This window comes from Homalodisca vitripennis, chromosome 4, assembly GCF_021130785.1.
Source record: "Homalodisca vitripennis isolate AUS2020 chromosome 4, UT_GWSS_2.1, whole genome shotgun sequence".
NCBI classification, from domain to species: Eukaryota; Metazoa; Arthropoda; class Insecta; order Hemiptera; family Cicadellidae; genus Homalodisca; species Homalodisca vitripennis.
The window spans coordinates 40,037,444-40,059,813 of NC_060210.1; the positions used below are offsets into that span (position 1 = coordinate 40,037,444).

General features: G+C 34.6%; 1 protein-coding gene across 8 annotated transcripts in view; it reads right to left on the bottom strand.

The window, feature by feature from the left end:
* Positions 1–1,896: 1,896 nt before the first annotated feature.
* Positions 1,897–22,370, bottom strand: part of LOC124359177 — a 71,711-nt gene continuing 51,237 nt past the window's right edge. For all 8 annotated transcript variants that reach the window (XM_046811704.1, XM_046811703.1, XM_046811705.1 and 5 more), the window contains exons 8-10: positions 17,328–17,441; positions 5,362–5,523; positions 1,897–3,277 (exon numbers count right to left, since the gene is read on the bottom strand). In XM_046811704.1, the coding sequence (XP_046667660.1) occupies positions 2,027–3,277; positions 5,362–5,523; positions 17,328–17,441 (1,527 nt within the window). In that variant the 3' untranslated portion in view covers positions 1,897–2,026. The remainder of the gene's footprint in view (positions 3,278–5,361; positions 5,524–17,327; positions 17,442–22,370) is intronic.

A 22,370-nucleotide genomic window follows, 5' to 3' on the forward strand; every position in this document is an offset into this window, starting at 1 on the left:
TTATTTATCATAAGTAAGGTTATTCCCTTACAAATGTTTTAAATAAATTACTAAACAATAAACAGACATATTGTTCGTTTGAAAATAATTTACTTTTATAAATAACAAAATATTTTATATCCACCGATTAACTTTCCACCACTTCTCATAATACCCACTCTGTACTCCCCCTGTTGAGTTATACAATTAAGGTTTTATTCTTAATCGGTTAGCAGTGAAGACTGCACAGTTTGGGGGACCAGTGTAACCTTAACCTAACGCATAAACTTTATAATTTTAGTTTGTTCCATATGATTTCAAGATAATTTCCATTGATAAGGGTTTTTAAATGAACTTAATTATAATATTGTAAGTTATTGGAATTAAAAATAATACATCTGATTTGAAAAACAACAAATTTTTTCAGTTGGCAGGAAAAATTGAACAAAACGTTCGAGGTGAACGGGTCTTTTGAAACACTCTGAACCGAATCACTCGTTCACTTGACTAACCGTTCGAATTGAACGGGTCAAGACCGAACGACACATCTCTATTGGCCACTGCCACTGCGCGGCTAACCTCACAACAAAATGCAAGCTCCCTGGATGCGTCCATGTCTACATTAATCTGTTCAATTAATATTTTACGCTTAGATTGCGACACATATATGCCTAAACACAAAAATATAATATAGTTATAGAGCAGGTAAAGTAGCTGCAGTGTAAACATAACTGTTTGAGCGAGACACGATCTACACAGCAGATAAACAGCTACAAGGTGATGATCCCACTCCCCACCACAACCCCTCGCCGGAGGGGGACCCCTCCTGCGCGGTACTGCTCAGAAATTTGCTTCTGCACAGGTTTCTTTAAGAGCGGTTTATCTACAGTAATGGTGTGATTCTTAGTGTTGTGGAAAAATTTTGAAGAACAGGTAGTATTTTGACACAGCCAAAGGGCTTTTCAGCAAAAATGCAGCACTGAGACTAACTACTGAACCTTTAACATCCAATTTATGTAAACACAACTAAATTAACAATTTTGTAAGACCAGTTTGCAACTAATTGGTAGTGTTATGGAAAACATGTATTCTTTCCAAGAGACATGCATCTTGTATAGCATTGCAACTACAATCATGCTGATGCTCGTCATTTATAAGCAAAAAGGTTTTCGAATAGAAATTCACCTATCTAACAAACGTGTTAATTTGTTTATGTTTATGTCTTATACAATTTTGATAAACATAGTGGTTTATTAGATATGTCATAAATTAAAAAATTAAATATGACTGCCATATTGAAAATATTAAAACTGATCAATCGTAAAGAAAACAAATATAAAATTGTAATCACATACTGCACTATCCTGTTCCTCGGTTGAAATTCTATGAGGAGGGAGTGTATTATTCTGCATTAAAACTTTACAATAAATTTCCAGAATTAAAAAAAAATTATATTCAATTCAAACATTTAAAAATTCCTTAAAATGCAATTTCACAAACCGGGCATATTACTCTGTTGAAGAGTACTTAAATACTTAATTTATACTTCTTATTTGCCTTAAATATTTTTTTAGCAAAAGTGTAATTTGCACAATTTTAGATTTCTCATTCTTTTTATTTGTTGTGTTGACTGTGACAATTTTTATTTTAGCTCTGCTAAAGAATGTAAACACAATATGAAACTTTTATTGAATAAATGAATAACAAATCACTTAAGCAAGTAACCAATAAAATATATATGAAAAACCTTATCTAATACAAATTATAAAGATACAAGTTATTATTCTTTTGTCACTGATAACAACATACATGTTTGTAGTGTTATAACAATAGTATGAACAATTGTGCTATACTGTACTGATATATGGCAGAATATAAGTAATTAGGAACAACAATAATAAGTTGTTACAGGAATAATCAGGTTATATAAAATAAAATTAGGAAAATGTTAATTGCTTATCACACAAATACATTCAATACTGAGGAACAACATATGTAAGGACAAATAAAACTTGATTGACTTTTATTAATCATGATAATTAATATACTAATTTTCTCTGTCACCTTCTGAAGTTTTTGAAGCGAAACTTGGCATGAATAATGATGATCGAGTACTCTCCACACTACTGTCTCTTGAATAAAATGCTGGTTTATATCCTTCTAACAATCGGCTTTTATGATCTGATTGTTGAATGTTCAAGCTTTGAGTACTGTCACTTCTATTAATCTTTGGTTTCTTAGTAGAAAAGTCTTCTTTCTTATTAACATTTTGTTGGGTACTATTACTTTTATATCCCAACATTCTGTAGGATTGTTTGACTCTTTCCATGACCGATAAAGTCGTTAATCCACTGTTTTTATCTGATCCTGCACTTGATATGGACAAAACACGCATCCTCCTTCCAAGGTCACTAGTATTTTTATAGTCAAACCTCTCTAACTCATTGCCGTGATCTGAACCTATACTTGACACAGACATGGCACTCATCTGTCTTTCAAGACCATCTGCATTTTGAGATTCAAATTTCTTCAAATTTTCAACTGTCAGTCCCAATTTATTTCCTTCTCCAACAGATAAATTCTTCTGTTTGGATGTCTCCTGTGAGTACTTGTAATGACCCATTGATTCATTAGAAGAGATGCTACAAATGCTTGAGTCCCGTGAATGGGAACTACATGAAGAATTGGGTCGACTTTTACTGAAGTTTGTGGCACCCAAGCTACGTGCATCTTGACCACTATGGTCACTTTTCACCTGGGTATTCTCACAATGCCAGGAAAATAAATTTCTTGGCCCAAGACGTATAGTGTCTCGACAATAATCACTATCCACACTGCTGATACTACTTGTTCTTTCTCTGCAGTTGAAATTCTTTTCCTTACTGTGACTTGCTCTAGTAAAATCTGTTTCAGTACTGGTTTTCCATTGTTGAGTAGTTTCCCTTGAGAAATTCTTTTGGCCAGCACTTTGTTTGTTTTCATTTTTGTTCTGATATTTTCCTTTTTTCGTGCCACGCCACTTATTAGATCTTTTTGGTTTATCCTGTTCTTTTCTCCTTTTTCTTTTTCTTTCAAAATCTTTAGAGCAGATCCTAGACATTTCTAATATTTTTGTTACATTCAATCTTTCTTCAGGGGCAGATGTACTAAAGCTTCTATATTTTATCAAAAACCTTTTCAAAACCTTAGTGTCCTCTGGTGAAAAACTCCTCCATTCTGTATTTTTCTCTAGTTCTTCTAAAAGTACTTCAAACATATTCACTGGATGTTTCATTGGAAAAAACATGGGTTTGTGGAACTGAAACAAAAAATTATCAGTTATGGTTACAAGAACGACTTCATGAAGTTAGTTTCTGTTGTATGTTTAACAACACTAGTATATTAAGTATTAGTAATTTCTCTCAACGACAATAAATTGAGTTGAGGTTAAAGTTATATTGTTAAATAAATAAACCATTACATTTTGAACCAATACAAATGACATAATAATAAAGTTTAGGTCATTAATAGATTAATATTTACTTAATTTTGCACTTTCTTTTAGAAGAGCCAGGATTCAATTCAATGGAGTATGCAAAAACTGACAAAAGTTATATGAATTACACACCCAATAAACACTAAAGCCACAAGTTTCAATTATATTTTTAAATTCTGTAAATCTTCCCATTTTTAAAAGGAAGATAGAAAACAGAGTTGAATCAACAGAGGCAAACTAGAGAAAGTAGAGATAATTATACCTACATTAGAAACCCACTAATCCGTCACCTGTGATACTGAGTATATGGTCACAATGTAAAAAGGTTGGATTCTCAGAAATATAGAAATGTCATTACATTATGATTATTACAGGCTGTTTATAATTTTAACTTTGCTTGAATGTCTTTTAAGTACAATACTGTATACAGTAATATATGAACCAAAACAAAAATAACAATACACAATATTCCGACATGTTAGTATTTGAAGTCAAAAACTTGTACTAAAACTTCCAAAATGTTATACTATTTTTCTTTCAGACCCTTATTGTAGTGACTCCTATATTTCTTTCTTTTGCAATTCTCTAAGATGATTTCCTAGAGTATGATTTACCGAGACACTAAATACTGCACACAAAACTAGTGCACACAACTATAATAAATACCAGGTTAGTGACACAGTGAGAGAAATAATTATAAATTAATTGGTTACCTATCAAGATTGGGTTGTTTTTTAAAGTTTGTTTGGTATCAATAAATGGTTAAATGATTTTTTCCCACAAAATGTCACAGTTTTTTAACTAAAACAATATAAAGTATCAATATAATCAAAAATATTATTTAACTAATTTTTTACCATTTGGGGGCCTGTTGGATGTTTGGAAAGTTACTGCTCAAAGGGCTAAGGGAAGATCGCTTTTACTTGTGGAAATACTTGAGAGTTTCATGAAAGTGTTCATGGCTGGTCATAACTTATTTATTGAGAAAAATAATTAACATTTATAGAATAACGTTTTTTATTTTTTTATTGTTTTTGTAATTCAATCAGTCATTCATTACCTTATGAAGGAGAAGTTCTAAGTAATATTAGTATTTTTTATAATTAAGTCTCGGAAAATGAAGTAAAAATCAATTTGGTATTATAGGACTTGTGAGTTCATATAACATTTGCTTAACCCTTTAACCACAATGCCCGAGATATATTATGCAACTCTTAGTTTTGCTAACAACCTCCACGCCCAAGTATACTAGGTTTCATATATCAGCTGTTCTATTTTGGTCGTATCAGCTGTTATATTGTGTTACTTGGTATTATATTATGTTAGAAATGTCTAGAAGTTAGCTCTCCACTTGGTGGTACAATCTTGTGGACATTACTCAAACTAACTACTTGTACGCCAAGTGCTTTGTAACGTCCACGAGTTCGGGAAAGGTCACGTTGATATTTTACAAGGTTTTTTCCAATGTTTATTTGTAGATGGCTGTGTGATAGTAGTAATATGTTGTAATTATTTGACAAATTGACATTATTTGAGATGTTTTTAAACATTGTGAATTGTTTCCTCTATTTATTAACTTTAAATAACATGTTTAATGTATTATGTCAAAAACTTCTAAAAATAAGGAAAATACTGTGTGCTAGGGGGCCTTGGTATGTAACTAACCCTGGCACTCAGATGTTGCTGTGAATCCAGGAATGAAACGGTTAAAGGGTTAATAGCACAATGCAGCGGACCTTAACAATGAACTTAAGGTTAAATCTCAGAGTAAGTTGTATATTATTATTTTTCAGTAAGCAATAAATCAAAAATAATAAAGAAAACTAATAATAATAAACTAAATAACAATAATAAACTGCCCATTTTTTACTGAGAAATTCCCTTGAAATAGATTATTATTTTCTCACCTTCAGAGCATAAGATTCAGGATCAATATCTATGACTTTCTGATAGTATTTTAATGCCTCCACCATGTTTTTCTTGATGAACAGAAGATAGGAGCCTGCCTGCATGTATGCCTCCCGTCTCTTACAGGGCTCTTCAAATTTTTCTGCTAATCTTTCTAATTCCTGTAACAAAGAGAGAGAAATGTTCATCTCAAATTTTGTGATGTTAAAAAAACAAGCCACATTTGTATTTTACAATAAATATATCTATCTCAATAATTGTACAAAGTGGACTAAAAAGCAAGAATAGTATTGTTTTGAATAAAAAACACATATTACCCTTTGATATAATTAAACTCATAGTTCAACTCTTAACTTCGAAATGTGTAAATGTGTGACAATATCCAGGATGATTTATCTAAATAGGTACATGCTAAATAAAGAGTTAACCAGTTATTGTACTAGAAGTTTAACTCTTTACTTGGCAGTACAGTAGACTCCCACTTATCCGAGTCCCAGGTTAACTGGGGCCTTATAAGATAATAAATATTTTTTTATAGACCAAGCAGTTACAATACAATAATAAGATAATGCGTGTGTGACTAGCGGCTATATCGATTTGTGATGCGTGTTCTCTGGCTGTTGCTTAGTCGAGTGCTATAGTGTGCCATTACTGGCTGTTCTTAGGTCAAGTAGTCAATTCTTAGAAAACGTAGCCTCTTGGTAACGTAACAGTTGCTGATTTATGATAGGTCACACGACGTTTGTTTGAAGGAGGCTCGTCTGACTGAAAACTATTTATCAACATTAAATAATAATGGTTTTGTTCAACTTGTAAATAAGCATACGCGAGTGACACAATTTTCAAAAACTTGTTTGGATCATATTTCTTTAAGATATCGTAATTTTGAGAACTTCGAAATTGCTATCTTTGATATTGGGTTAACGGACCACTGTGCAATCGGATTGTCTTTTTTGGCTGATAAAAACCAAAACGTAAATACAAGAGATATTAAAAATATTTTAAGTTCAAAAAGGGTTACCAATTTCGAAAAACTAGTAGACGACCTTCTTAGTGTTAAGTGGGATAGTTTGCTACAAAATAACAATATCGATGTTAGTTTTCAAAATTTTCTCAGCAAAATTACTGATTGCATAAATTTAAGTACGCAAGTTACAACTATTAGTAATAAACTGGCTAAGGCTAGAGTGATTAGTCCCTGGATGAATGAGGCGCTACTTAATCATTTAGAAAGAAGAAAATTGCTTTACAACCAGTTAAAACGCTCCCCTTCCAATCAAAATCTTAGGAGCTACTTCACACGTTTTAAAAACAAACTTACAATTGACCTCGACGAGAGAAAAAACCAGTACTATGCTGAGCTGTTTCACAACTGCGGTGGCCGTCCAGCGGAACGGTGGCGCTTGATAAACAGTTTATTAGGAAACAAAAAGCAAACAATTCGTAAAATTACTCTTCAAGATGGCCGCACTATTGAAAGTGAGGATGTTATAGCAAATGAATTTAACAACTATTTTTCGAGCACCAAATTTATTTATCAGAATCTAGGCCAAAGTAACGAATTGTTTACTAATTTACAAAGACAACATCAATCTATGTTTCTTTTTCCTGTAGACAAAGATGAAGTGGAAAGTACAATTCGAAGTATTCAGAACAAAAAGTCTTCCGGCTTTGATAGCATTAATGTAATTCTTTTAAAGAAAATAAATCATGTCATTTCTGACCCCTTAGCCAAACTAATCAATATAAGCTTTTGATTAACTTATTTTTTTTCTAACAATCAATTCGGTTTTAAATAGGTAAAAGTACAGAGGACGTGATTGAAAAACTTATGCATATGATTTATACAAATTTAAATTCTGGCAAAAAAGTAACAGGCTTATTTATTGATTTCAGAAAAGCGTTTGACTTAGTCCGTCATCATTATCTTTTAACAAAACTAGAAGTAACCGGCATTAGAGGCCCTACACTAAATTGGTTTCTAACTTTTCTTCAAAATAGAGAACAACAAGTTCGGATACGCAACGTTTTGAGTGACATAAATTTAGTAAATATCGGCGTTCCTCAAGGCTCAGTTCTATCGGCAGATCTCTTTTCCTTCTTTATTAATGATCTCTTATTAGAAAAGTTTCGTGGAGAAATCATAGCATTTGCAGATGATATTGCATTCGTGTATTCGTCTGAAAACTGAGCTACAATTAAAGAGTCGATAATTCATGACTTAGCTTTACTGAACAATTGGTGTAACAGGAATGCAATGGTAATAAATGCATCAAAAACAAAAATTTTAAACTTTGATTTGACTGGTTTTGAATTTGACTATGAGTTTAAATACCACAACAATTGTTTAGGTGTACAAAATTGTAACTGCAAAGTTATTCAACAAACACCCGAAATTAAATACCTTGGAATTTTAATTGACAACAAAATAACGTGGAAAAGTCATGTAAATAAATTACACACCGAAATCAGGAAATCAATTCTAACATTCTATTTCTTAAGAAATATCTGTGACATAACTTGCTTAAGATCACTGTATTACGCGTTGATAAACTCCTGCCTTCAATATGGGCTGCAGTTTTGGGGTGGCGCTTATGATAACTTAATTCATACACTTTTTGTGACCCAAAAACACTTTGTTAGAATTATGCTTTTTAAAAAACAGCGTGAACACACTGACTATCTTTTCAAACATCTGCAAATTTTACCTATAAAAAACCTTTTTGTGTTTAAAGTTCTTCAAGCATTTTTCAAAAAGAGCGGCAACAGTGGAACTGAAAATTTGTTTTATTCAACTCGAAGCACAGTCCGCCGTTTTTTTGTTAGACCACAGGTAAACAGATCATTCTTTGTAAAAACATTTGTATACTTAGGCCCAAAATGCTTCAATCTTTTACCTGATAATATAAAACAAATTACTAGTTTTAAATTGTTTTCCAAAAAAGTTAAAATTTGGCTCAATAATATTGACGATTTAGGCATTTTACTGTCTATTGTTTCCTAACTTTGACTGTCTAGCTTACGATCTAATCTAGTATTAATCTATATTGTTATAAATTTTGTATATCTTTAATGTGATGCTCTTCAATTATTTTCTCTTTAACGGTGATATAACTGTAAAATAGGTGCAATTATTAAATATGATTTTTTTCGTTCTCTTACATACTTATTTTTATTATTACTAGTTGGTATGCGCTACAGAAGCCGAAAAAATAAAATGTTAATTTATTACGGAAGACTACTAATTTAAGTTGTAATTATGTTATAATTAAATTACCAAAATAACCACCGAATACTGGCAAATGGTGGTTATTTGCCTTTTCCAAGTTGTCATCTTATTATGTAATATAAATGAAAAAGATGGAAATAAATATATTCTATTCTATTCTAATGGGACACAAGAAGATATATTTCCAAAATTTTTAGGTTTGACTTTTGATCCTAATTTAAATTGGTATCAGCAAATTGTAGGGGTTAAAAGTAACCTAAGTAAAAGTGTGTTTGCAATTAAGTGTTTATTTGGTGAACTTGAGGAGAAAGCTCTTATACAATCTTATTTCGGACTTTTTCACTGTCACTTAAATTATGGTTTGATTGTTTGGGGCTCTTCTCCTTACGCAAATGAAGTATTCATCATCCAAAAAAAAGTTGTCAGAATATTGGCAGGAGTCAATAAATATCATAGTTGCAGAGAACTTTTTAAACGTTTTAAAATTTTGACATTATTTTCTTTATATATACAACAATGCCTACTTTACCTCTGAGCTAATTTAGATAAAGTAAACCTAAGGAAAAAAGTTCACAATTATGAAACAAGAAGTCGTAACAATATCAACTTACCTCAAACTAGACTAGCTAAAACCGACAAAAGCCCAATGGTGATGGCTATTAGACTATATAATAAGTTACCATTAGATATAAGGATGCTAAGTGATATGGAATTTAAAGCTAAACTAAATTATTTTCTACGTAACAGATCATTCTATTCATTGGAAGAGTACATCTCAACAGTGTGGACAAAACAAGACTTTTAGAATGTTCATTGTATTACAAAAGTTATAACATTGTATTGACGTGCCAATGTATTTGTGTGGAATATTTTCTGGCAGAATAAAATTTTTATTCTTATTCTTATCGTATCTTTGGACCAGCTTTTGTATGCCGTCGTCAAAGAAGCTTGCCGCCAGACTGGCCAACCACTGTTGCACAGACGTTTTTACTTCTTCATCATTGGAATGACGCGAATGAAGTGATGAGCTCTTGCGTTTGATTTGCTGAATGTGGACGAGCATTATCGTGGAGCAAAACGACGCCTGCACTCAGCATGCCACGCCTTTTGTTTTAAAGTATCATTCAACATTTTTGGTACCCACCTTGAACACAGTTTCCGATAATTTAAACGTTCGGACACAATTTCGTAGAAAACACTTTTTCATACAGCAGGAAATTTTTCAGCTAAGGACGAAATTGTGAACCTTCTGTTCTCTTTCACTTTACAGAACAATTTTTGAATGAAATCATCGATAATGACTGAAGGTCGCCCACTTTGTTCCTCATCATGAACGTTTGTGTGGCCATCTTTGAAGGCCCTAACCCATTTCCGCACCATTCCTTCACTTATAATGTTTTCACCATAAACTTCACTGATTTGACGATGAATGTCAATTGCTTTTAAGCCTTTAGCACAGAGAAAACGAAGCACGCACTTCACAGTCGGTGGCATTTTAAAATCACGTAAACAAACGAAGACTCGATCAAACGACGTCATAATGGCGTCTGTGGCTTCCCAACTAATGTAGCTACACTATGCGCATGTGCTAAACGGCAACTGCAGCGCTACGGCAGCGACATTTAAAAACTGTACTTACTTTAAAAACATGCCTCGTATTTAATGAACCTTCATTTCTATATAGACAACGCTGAGTTCGATAATGGTGCATGTTTAGATGTCGTCTGCTGGTTTGCTTGTGTGGCAAGTTGGTTGCAACTATTTTAAACAAGTTTTAATGTAAAGTATTTCAAAGGTGTTGTTTGGATGTTGGATAAGTGAGTGTTCTCTATTCTGAAAGTACTGGAATAATAGGAATCAGTTTGTTTTTAAGTATTACATTAAGCTTTGATCAAGAAAATTGCATGGACATTATAACCTATATACATGTTTATTATGCAAACAGTTTAAATGTATTACACAACATTAATATCTTTTTAAAGTAACAGACTCTAAATCAGATAATAAGAAACAACCTTCCAGACTAATAGTTTTTAATTCTGAATGGATTGTTATGTATGGTTGGAAAGTGAAGCTGAGTCATATGGCCTGTTTGCTGTGACATGGTATAACCAAGTTTGCCTGTCAATTGAATACCTTATCTAGCACTGATAAGCTATCTTAACCATCAAGTAAAATAGCTTAGTGGAAAGAATCTCCGCTTGGAAACCTAGAGGTGCTGGGTTCAAATCTGACTTCAAGCTAATCTTTTTGCTTGATAAATCTAATTGAGCCAATATTACCTAGTGATTTTTATTTTTATTTTATTGAACTGACAAAATAAATATTATTTATTTGACAAAATAAATATTATTTATTTGACAGTAAAATTTGTATATTTTTATATTTAGGACAAACTGGACTTCTGTACATATTTTTATATATGGGACTACCTGGATATCTGTAAATATTTTTATTTCCATTGTCACATAAATTATTGAACTTGGTTATAAATTGTTGAAACTGTCTGTCCATTTGCACTGGCAGTTTGACCACTGCTAGAGGACAACTCTAATGAATTAATTATATTTTAAAGTACACAGACAAAGCTGTAATTAAACAACTACACACCGTTTTATAACCAGACATCCGTCTGTCTGTCTGCTCACTTCGGCAGTCAGCTGTGAACAGTGACTAATAAATACTAGATATAACCATTATATACAAGCACAACAATGACAAACTTTCCCTGTGGCTCCTGTGGCATAGGGGCCAAGTACTCGTCAATTGCTTCCACAGGGCCCTGCAAGCACTGGTTCCACGCGAAATGTGCTGGAATGTCAAGCACTGAACACAAAAAGATTATGAAAGCTGGATACACTACCTGGAAATGTAAACAGTGTGACATGCCCCCAATCACCATGCAGAATGAAAATCATCTTGACAGAGAAGACAAGCCAACTTACCACGTGCAGAACACATCTTATACCATTGTGGAAAAAATTCAGAACTTAGAAAACTCTGACGAAGTTGACCTTGATCTGTCCCTGACCCTGGCAGCTGAAGCAGGAAACGCCCTTCTACAGGAGAATATAAAGTTAAAGAGAGAAAAAGCTCAACTTCTTGAAAAGTGCATAAGACTCGAGGCAGAGCTGACAGCTACCACAGAAGAATTAGAGAAAATAGAAAAAAATAAAGAAAAATGCCAAAATAAAGTTGACAGTCTACACCAAGAACTGGCAAACCTGCAAACTCAACTGGATAGAGAAAAACAAAAACAATTACAACTACAGCAGTTCTACGAAGAGCACGACAATGACCAATGCAAACTCATTAGGAGCTACGAAAACAAAATTTCCAATCTAGAAATAACTGTAAAAACACTAAAAACTAAAACAGAACCAGGGCAAAATAAAGTAGAAATCCATCGAGACACAAACAGACATGTTGGCACACAAACATGCCCACCCACCGGAGATAAACTTTTGCCACTGCCAACCAATTACGAAGTGACCGACTGTAGTTGTAAGCTAGGTAATGACCATTCACTAATGCAAGATATGATAAATTTAAAAACCCGCTAAGACCGAATTGAGAACTCTATGAAAGCACTACAGAACCTGCTGCAGCACGACGCTGATGAACCCCAGCCCAGGCCAGTGAAGTGCCTACGCTCTAGCAAAGATAGAACCAAAACTGCAAAAAGCCACTTCCGTGTATCTCTGCAAATGGCTAAGAGCAGAAAGCATAACCAAAACCAAAAAGCTGCACATGCTGCGTCAGTATCTGGCTCCCTGCATAAGCAACCAACAGAAGCTGCCCCAGTGCTATCTCCAGAGCCTATCTTGAAACAGACCAAAAGCCTACCCTTAAACTCAAAGCCAAGGGCTAAAGACGAGACTTGTGAGGTGTTTTTCTCTAAACACATCATGTTCTACAAGAACCACATAATCAAACACTATGGCTATCTGGCTGACAGTGACGACCCATCCCAGACTGGCCCTCATGCGCTAGTACCACTCCATCATGATCTGGACCAGCAAAACTCAACCTCAGGCTGGCTGTCTCCTCCCGCAGCGCTCTCAATGTTGGATGTCCTGCTAAACCGACCAACAGTTTTTTTAGACCACAACAACTTGATAAACAGCAAGCAGAAGTAATTGTCAACTCTCCAGCCAACCCGGATTTGCCCACTCCAGAGGACAAAACACCGGTATTAAACTCAGAAATAGCAGAAATCCCAAAACACCAGAAAACCTCTCTCAGAATTCTGCACCAAAATATTGACTGGCTCTCAAATAAAATAGAGCGGCTCTCCCACTTCCTCAGTGAAGAAAATCCAGATATCACAGTATTAACAGAACATGGACTATCCAAGGAGAGCCTAGAAAACACATACATACCTGGCTACTCTCTGGTTGGTGGCTTCTCTAGGAAAAATCATACAAAAGGGGGGGTTGCTGTATACATTAAAAAAGGCCTAGAAAGCACAATCCAACTTCTAAAAGTAAGTGAAGAAAAATCAGAACTCATCTGTGAAGCTGCACTCTTTGAAATAAAACTGAAAAGAGACACTCTACTACTGTTAGGAGTCTACAGACCTCCAAGCGCCAGCCTAGATAATGCCATAGACATTCTGACAGAACTCCTGAACAAGCCACTCCAAACAGGCAAGAGAACAATATTCATGGGGGACATCAACGTGAACATTCTTCAGGAGAATAATGACAACACCAACATCGAAGAATTTCTTTCATGCTTTAATATATCAAGACTAAAACTGCCACCTACTCGCATCACAAACACAACACCCACATCAATAGATTGGATTTGTACGAACATAGAACCCGAAAACATTCAGACATCAGTCATTACATCAGGGTTATCTGATCATTCAGCACAGCTGGCTTCGTTGAATTTGAATACGAACATCGCCAAAAGCATTAGCTACAAAAAAAGAAACTTCAGTCGGGGCTCAATTGAACTGCTCCAACTGAACCTGAGGAACCAAGACTGGAGACAGGTTCACCAGACAGAGGAAGTAAACTCGGCCTACAACATATTTAACAATATTATACAGTCAAATTTAAATCTGTCTTGCCCGTTCACAAAATCCAGAACCAAACACAATAAAATTAGGCAATGTTGGGATGAAGAGTGCTCAAGATTGAAAAATGCTTACATACAAGCCCTTGACCAAGAAATTCTCTATGGACGGACAGAAGATAAAGCAGAAACAAAGACAAGGAAAAAGGAATACGACTTAAAATTGAAAACCCTACGGAAACAGCAAACAGCCATGTACATCAACAGAGCAGATAACAAATCTAAGGCACTCTGGCATGTGATTAATAGGGAGAGGAAAACCTTAACCACCTCAGAGAAACTCCAGCTACGAGTAAATGGACAAATCACGGAAGACCCAGTGGAAATAGCAAATCATTTCAATTATTTCTTCTCAACAATAGCAGAAAAAACACTTCTAGACAATAATATCGATCCCAGAACTACACACCAAAACAATCCACCCATAGCTCCAACAACCAATATGTTTCAGTTTCAGACTATAACACAAAAAGACGTTCTAAAAGCTATAGACACGTTGAAGCAAAAACATCATCTGGTGTCGATGATAAGTGCTATGGTCACAAAGACGTGTAGAGAAGGACTGGCCTCTCCGCTGGCGGCTCTAATAAATAAATCTGTACAACAAGGAATTTTCCCAGAACAACTCAAACTCTCTAAAGTGTATCCCAAGTATAAAAAAGGCCCGAAAAATGAAATAAACAGCTATCGACCCATCTCGCTCATCTCAACTTTCTCTAAAGTCATGGAGAAAATTGTTCTGGAACAGTTCACGAACTATCTTGACCAGAACAATGTGCTTACCAACCAGCAGCATGGATTCCTGAAAGGCAAATCGACGGCAACCGCACTGATACAACTAGTCGAATACATCATAGACAAACTAGAGGAAGGTTGCATCGTTAACAGCCTTTTTCTGGATTTTAGCAAGGCCTTTGATTGTCTCAGCCACAACTGCCTACTACAAAAGCTACAAACAATAGGCATAGTAGGGAAATCAGCAGAATGGTTTCAGAGCTACCTAATAAATAGGAAACAGCAAGTGGAACTACAATATACATCTAACAATATATCACAGAAATATCAATCTGAACCCATCAGTATACAAAGAGGAGTTCCTCAAGGCTCTGTTTTGGGCCCAATGCTGTTCCTCTTACTAACAAATGATCTCCCTGCCCACCTACAAGACAGCTGCCAGACTGTTATGTTCGCGGACGACACTGTTGTAACTCTTGCACGAAAAGATAAGGAACAACTCTTATCTAGCACTGAAGAGGCTTTCACTGCGACCAACGAGTACTGTTCTTCCAACCACCTGGTCCTGAACAAATCTAAAACAGTACAGTTGGGCTTCACTACTAAGAGCAAGAAAGCAAACATTATGGCACTGCCTGGCCTGGAATCCAGGAAAAATACTAAACACCTTGGTATCTTAATCGATTGCAACCTAAATTGGAAACCCCACATCGACCAATTGTGCAAGAAATTGAGCTCTGGGATATATGTTATTCGCAGACTAATTCAAGTAAGCAACTCAGAAATAGCAAGAACTGCTTACTTTGCTCTGCTGGAATCTCATCTGAGATACGGCATAGCTACATGGGGGGGGAACTGCCTCTTCTAACCTAGAAAAGGTCCTTATCCGACAAAAAAAAGCGGTCAGACACCTAACAGGACTTGGCTACCGGGACAGCTGCAGAACGGCCTTTGTTGAGCTGAAAATTCTTACCGTTGTGGCAATCTACATACAAGAAGTCATCCTCCACACAATCTCAACTTCGCAGCTCAGAAATCAAGATGTCCACAAGTACGGAACAAGGAGCTCTACAGACTTTGTCCTGCCACCCCACCACTTGACACTCTACAGCAAGAAACCCACTTACGCCGGAGCCAAGTTCTTCAACCTATTGCCAGATGACATGAACAACCACAACCCCCAACAGCTGAAGCGGCATCTAAAGGACTGGCTGCTGAAAAGACCTTTCTACTCCATAGAAGAATATTTAAGATGGAAGGACTTCCCAGACTATACCTGACTTCGTTCCACAGCCCACGGACGATACTATACTACTTTCTCATTTCTCTGTAACAGTTGTGACGCCATGCTGATCTCCAAGATTATGCAAAAATAAAGATATTGTCTATTGTCTATTGTCTATTGTCAATCCATAGGATTTGGCTGAGCTTCGGCAATCATTTTTATATTGGTCTAATGGGTAACCATGATGGCAATGAGAAATAGAAGTGTAAATAAACTTGTAAACAAACAAGGAACAAGCATATGAGATTTTAAAATGTAATTTATAACTCATGTCATACTCCTAACTTGTAATATGTAACTATATTATTCAGATGAAGTTATAATTAGAAAATGTGAATAAGTATAGTGCTCCAGCAGAGCACTCAAATTAATTCAGTCCATTAGCACCTATAGCGTACAATAATTATTCACCCAAGAGAGGATTAATTTACTACATTTATTTTTCTGTCAATGGGTCGAAGTTTCCTTAAAATAATTAATTGAGCCAATATGCCTGACACTTAAATAAATAATACACTGATTTGGAAAATGTTTAACTGAAGAACTGGTGACAAATTAATTTTCACTTGTCAAATATTGCTGTGAAATACCTCCATTGTATAGTAACAATAAAGATTTTTTATGAATGCAATGATATCATGAGATAGTGGATAAAACGATCGCTCAATTATGATATTTACACATCTCTGACGCAAGTCAGATAGAAAAAATATATTGTACTACATTTGACAGCAATATTGTTTTGTTTTTACATCATTAGTTTATTTTGTGCTGTCTTGTGTAAATAAATTATATCATTTACACTTATTATGATGTAAAAAGAAGATAATTTTCCACGTATAAAATCTAAATACATCTTCTAACTTAGTAAATTTAATTTATATTTGACATAATAAAATTAAAGATTTCTAGATCAATAAAAATGTTTATTTTTATTTAAAAAATTGTTTATACACTTGTATTGCTAAATTAGATATTGTTTCAACAATGTATCTAAAGGAATACACTACTGTTTAAAGGAATACAGTACTATTTCAAGTATGAAACAAATATTATTATTTCAATACAACATTTTACCAGGATAATGTATATGCTATAGAAATGTCCTTCGTATTTACAAACCATACAATAATTCTGTTTAAAAAAAATGTGTTGCTAATAAAATATTCATTAAAAATTTAATACTTTCATTAAAAATGTGGTATATTTTCATTGGCAACGTGTAATCACTTAACTTTCAGTTCTTTATATTATTTTTTATTAAATACCATTGCAAAACCAGAAAAGTTACCTGCCAATACAGATAATCTAGTTACCAGTTCTTGGATTAAATAAACAATTTAATCCAAATTTCACTAAGAATTTTCTAAATCGTTCATGTTTTACAACACATTATAGATTAGAACAAAAACATTTAACTGTTCCTGTTATCAGGGAATTTTGTCACGTTGGTAAACTGTCCCGACAGAACAGAGAGCTTCGAAAAAATGAAATGTTGAAGGAACTCAAGGGCACATCTCTAGGCAACAATGAAAACTTGTATGGATTATCTGAATTCTGATCAAAGACTGTTGGTTAACAAGAATGTTTATACATTAAATGTTTGTTAAGTTTTTCACAATTAATCATACCTCCACAATGTTATCTTGCTTCAGCCTGTAGTGCACCCTGACAAGATCCATTCCAGCCCCAAAATTTCCCAGAGCTGCAGCTTTCTCATAGTACTTTAGAGGAACTTCTGCCTCCTAAACAGAATACAGTACATGAGTATATAATGTTTAACATTGATTATTTATAACAGTATATCTAATTCCATAAGACTATACTCATACTACTTAAATTCTACAGTCAAGGCACAATGTACATATACTCCACTATCAACTATACATTAATCAATAACAATATAAGATACCAATATTTCTGTTCAATGACAAATGTAACAAATTTCATGCTAATCATAGTTCCCATTACGGCATAAAGAAACCCCATAAATATGCTAGTGTGGTTCAGTGGTTATTACACCTTACTGTAACAACTCTAAATGAATATTTGCTCTGTATAGTTTGATTTGTGTACATCAAACAAACGTGTTTTAAATTATTAAATTGATTTGTCTAAACAGTTTTTTTCAGGCAAGATTTTCATAGACAACGTAATTTTTCCCCTGTGCATTTTTGTTTTAAAAACAATGCCTACTTTGCGTAAAAAGTGTCAGTATCCCCTCCCCTTTAATGGCAAGTGCAAAATATTCTAAATATTTTACAATAAGTTCACATAAAATGTTGTACAACATTTAGAGAAAATCACAAGACTTTACTGATTTTAATGTTTTAAAAAATGTGTAAAAAAATGTAATTTTAAAAATAAATAATAGTTTAAAAAACTAAAAAAACACGCTTTTATAGCTAACCAAACTAAAAAATGGAAAATAATTTTTAATTACAAAGAGTTTATATTATGGTAGTAGAAGGCAAAACAATCATCCATAGTAAATCACCTCAAAATAAAATTTAAGTTATTAACAGAATAAATTAATTCAGAGTAAAAAGCGTGGGGTGCTTGATATATTAAATATTGCAATAATTCTATCGGTATGCTAATTATCTTTGAGAGGAGAATTATGAAATGTAGTAAAATGCACCCCACGCTTTTTACTCTGAATTAATTTAGTCTGTTAATAACTTAAATGTTATTATAATTTTATTTTGAGGTGATTGACTATGAATGATTGTTTTGCCTTCTACTACCATAATATAAACTATTTGTAATTAAAAATTATTTTCTATTTTTTAGTTTGGTTAGCTATAAAAGCGTGTTTTTTTTAGTTTTTAAACTATTATTTATTTTTCATTTTTTAGTTTGATGTATCAATTAGTTTCTTGTGAAATGTGGTATTTCTTACGAATCATTCCGCAATCTCATCATTTCATTTAAAGCTTCACTATTGCATGGGGTATTTCCTGTTAACTTAGAGCAATCAAGTTCTTCAATCCGAATACCGTTTAAAGATCTTACACGACTAAGTGTTACATAGGCTAGTCCAGCAGAAAACAATCGCGAGCCTGGATCAAGGATGTCAGGTTGGACAGGTTTTTGCCCGCTTGGTGTGTTTCTGTCATCGGTGCCCCATTAAAGGTTCTGTCCTATTAATAGCTACCAACGGGGAAATAGCAACCTGCATCGCCTCAATATGACTCCTCGAGCTTGCACTTAAGATGTCGGCTCTGATCCCTGGAGACTCGGAGCTTCGCAGTTCTCTTTAGATTAATTATTGTCGTAAAATTCAAAGGCTGGCATCTAAGCTACCAAGGAACTGTGGCTGTTTGAAACACCTTTGCCGGACTTGAGGGTTAGGTATGTGAAGTATTTAATAAACGTAATGTTGGCTAGTATTTATCATTTATCATTCTTACTGAGCTGTATTAAACCTATTACTTATTTGAGATATACTATTATAAAATGTTACACCCTTTACTAAGTTGAATTTTTCGTATCGTAAATCATTTTATATTTTTATCATATAATAGCTATATTCTGATATATATAATTAATATTATATATAATTATTTCAATAAACATTGAATCGCTAAAAGTACTTTTTTTTTTTTTCCTTGGGGCGGCCTACTGCCATGCACTTAAGCCTCAAGGGCTTTTTGCGCACCCCGGAAACACCATGAGGCCCACCAGTCTACAACTTCAGCAGTTCAACAAACCGCCGAAAACAACCTATCAAGTCCTCCTGGGAAAATTCACCACCCCTGTCCAAGCTACCAAAGATGGCATACTGCTCTCTTGCTATTGCAGGGCAATCAAAGAGTAGGTGCTCAGCAGTCTCCTCCTGCTCATTACACCTTCCACAGAGTGGATCCTTCTGAAGGATGCCAACTCTGTGTAGATGCTTCCTCAGGTGACCATGCCCCGTAATTAGACCAATGACCTTAGAAGACATTGATCTGTTTAATGAGAGAAGGTCCGAAGCCACCTTGGAGGAAGGTGACTGTAATACCATTCTACTCACTCTCAAACCCGGATGCAACCTCCACCTTCTCCCATGCTCCGCACGAATCCATTTCGAGACAACCCTAGAGGATTCACACCTTGGAACACCGCAGAACGGTTGAGGGCCCGTCATAATTGTTGCTGAGCCCTGGTTGGCCAGGGCATCAGCTCTTTCGTTCCCAAGAATCCCCTCATGACCAGGAACCCAACAAACGGTTACATTGTTGATTTTGGCAAGGGAGGAAACGGTCTGATAGCAATCCCAAACCAGTTTGGATTTGATCGCGCAAGAATCCAGCGCCATCAGCGCTGCCTGACTGTCCGTGAAAATGTTAATCGTCTTGCCCCTATATCGCAGACGAAGATTCTCACGAGCACATTCCATAATGGCTGCGACCTCCACTTGAAAGACTGTCGGATACGGACCCATAGGAACCACCAGCTCCCTACATGGTCTCACTCCCAGAATTCCTGCGCCTGTGCCGCTTTTTGTTTTGGAGCCGTCTGTGTACCATTCGAGCTCAGCTGGTGGAAGAGGTTTCTTCCCCTCTGACCAATCATCCCTTGAGGGTAAAATAATCCTAAAGGGTTTGTCAAAAAAAAGTACTTGCTCCGCCGGGACTCGAATCCGGATCTCTTACTTGCCGGGTGAATGTGCTACCATTACACCACAGAGCCCTCACTTTTTTCCGATTCAATTATTTAAATAGTATAAATGTCAATATTAGCCTTATTTAATTTCAATAAACATTGAATCGCAAAAAGTACTTGCTCCACCGTGAATCGAACCCAGATCTCTCACTTGCCGGCTGAATGTTCTACCATTACACCACAGAGTCCTCACTTTTTCCGATTTAATTATTTTGTATTTGGCCGTATCTGTCACATATGCGTTTAAATAAGCAAACTAACATATGATCGGAAGACCTAATACCTGTCAAATGACTTTTATTTACATTAAATAGTATAAATGTCAATAGCCTTATTTAATTTCAACAAACATTGAATCGCAAAAAGTACTTGCTCCGCCGTGACTCGAACCCGGATCTCTCACTTGCCAGGTGAATGTGCTACCATTACACCACAGAGCCCTCACTTTTTCTTTGATATATATCAAACATACACATACATAATAAAACTAATGGTTACTGTAGTTCAGTCTTGAATATACCCTTATTTTGGTACTTTTATTATTTAATTTATTAGCTACACGTCTTCGGTAATGTGTAAAATAACTAAACTGTTTTGTTCAACTTTATTTTATAGTAAATCAAATTGAAAATGCAAGAAAAATTTGGATTATTGTTGAAATGGAATTAGTTAAAAAACACTAAAGGCTTTGCCTGATAAAAATACTATGTATGTTTCTATAAAGCAACAACTCAAATTTTTATTATGTAATGTATACTAAACAAAGAGCATGCATGGATCGTGTACTTAGAGATCTGGCTGTCAAGGAAACCACTGGAAATGGCAGAGACTGGATGACTACTATAATATTACTATATTAAGAGAGTCAAGCACATCCAAGAATACCGAGATGAATGGAGACCTGAACGCTGGGTTGCGCAGATTGAACGGAGACTTGAACGCTGGGTTAGCGCAGATCGCGCGCTAGCTCTATCACAGAGGATCTATAAAAGAATTTATTAATCCTGGTGGTACTTATAAGGATAATGGAAAACTATGGTCAAATTATTGCATTGTCATCGGTCCTTGATACGTATGCAAAGTTTCACATTAATCAGACTTCTGGAAATTGGTGAAAATTATGCTCAAAGATTCTGTTACATAGATACAAACGAAGCTCATAAAAGCGTGTTAATAATAATGTAAAATGACGCGAAATGTAAGTATGGCGAACGAACCTAATTTAGGGAAAGCATTTTGTACAAACAACTGTAACTGAACATCTGAGGCAACCTTCCAGATGACCATAATCGGAATTTGTAATGAATAAATATTTTATAATTTATAATGAAAATCGTGTAGATTGACACTTGCTGATAAAAGAAATCATTTTACTGGTTCTGTCACTGTTTTAGCATACTTTTAAAGCATTACTTGAATACCAAATGAACGTTCATAAACTATTCTATTACTAGACTAATGTTATCTTCTAATTGTCCAGATGTCAATTTACATTGTCAGTACCAACTATAAATGAGTGAAATTCATTTCGATTATTAATTTTTCTAAACCCATAAACATACTCTCAATACTCTCTCTCCCAACATTAGTTTTGAACCTACCTGAATTTTCACAATAAGGCACATAAACATGTACTGGGAGTCCTCAATGTTCCTCTCTATCAATATAAGTTTTGAGCTGACCAGAATTTTCAAATTTCCTAAGGAGATATGTAATAGTATCATCTGAGGATATTTCATTAACTTAAAAATTATTTTTTCTTTCCCAAAATGCGGTGTTCAGTACTTCCTGTACTTTTTATTTTCCTATTTTTAATAACTATGAATTAATTAATTCTTGTTCTATGTATAATTTGTAATTTTCTTGTTTTTATTATAACTGTTAATAACTGTTATTATAACTGTAACTAGCTGTTATCCGTGATTTCACACACAATTTTCAAAATCGAAATCCTAATACTACTTAGTAAAAGCACTTGTGAATTAATATGATGGAGTCCTATGAAATTGTTCAAACATAAGTAG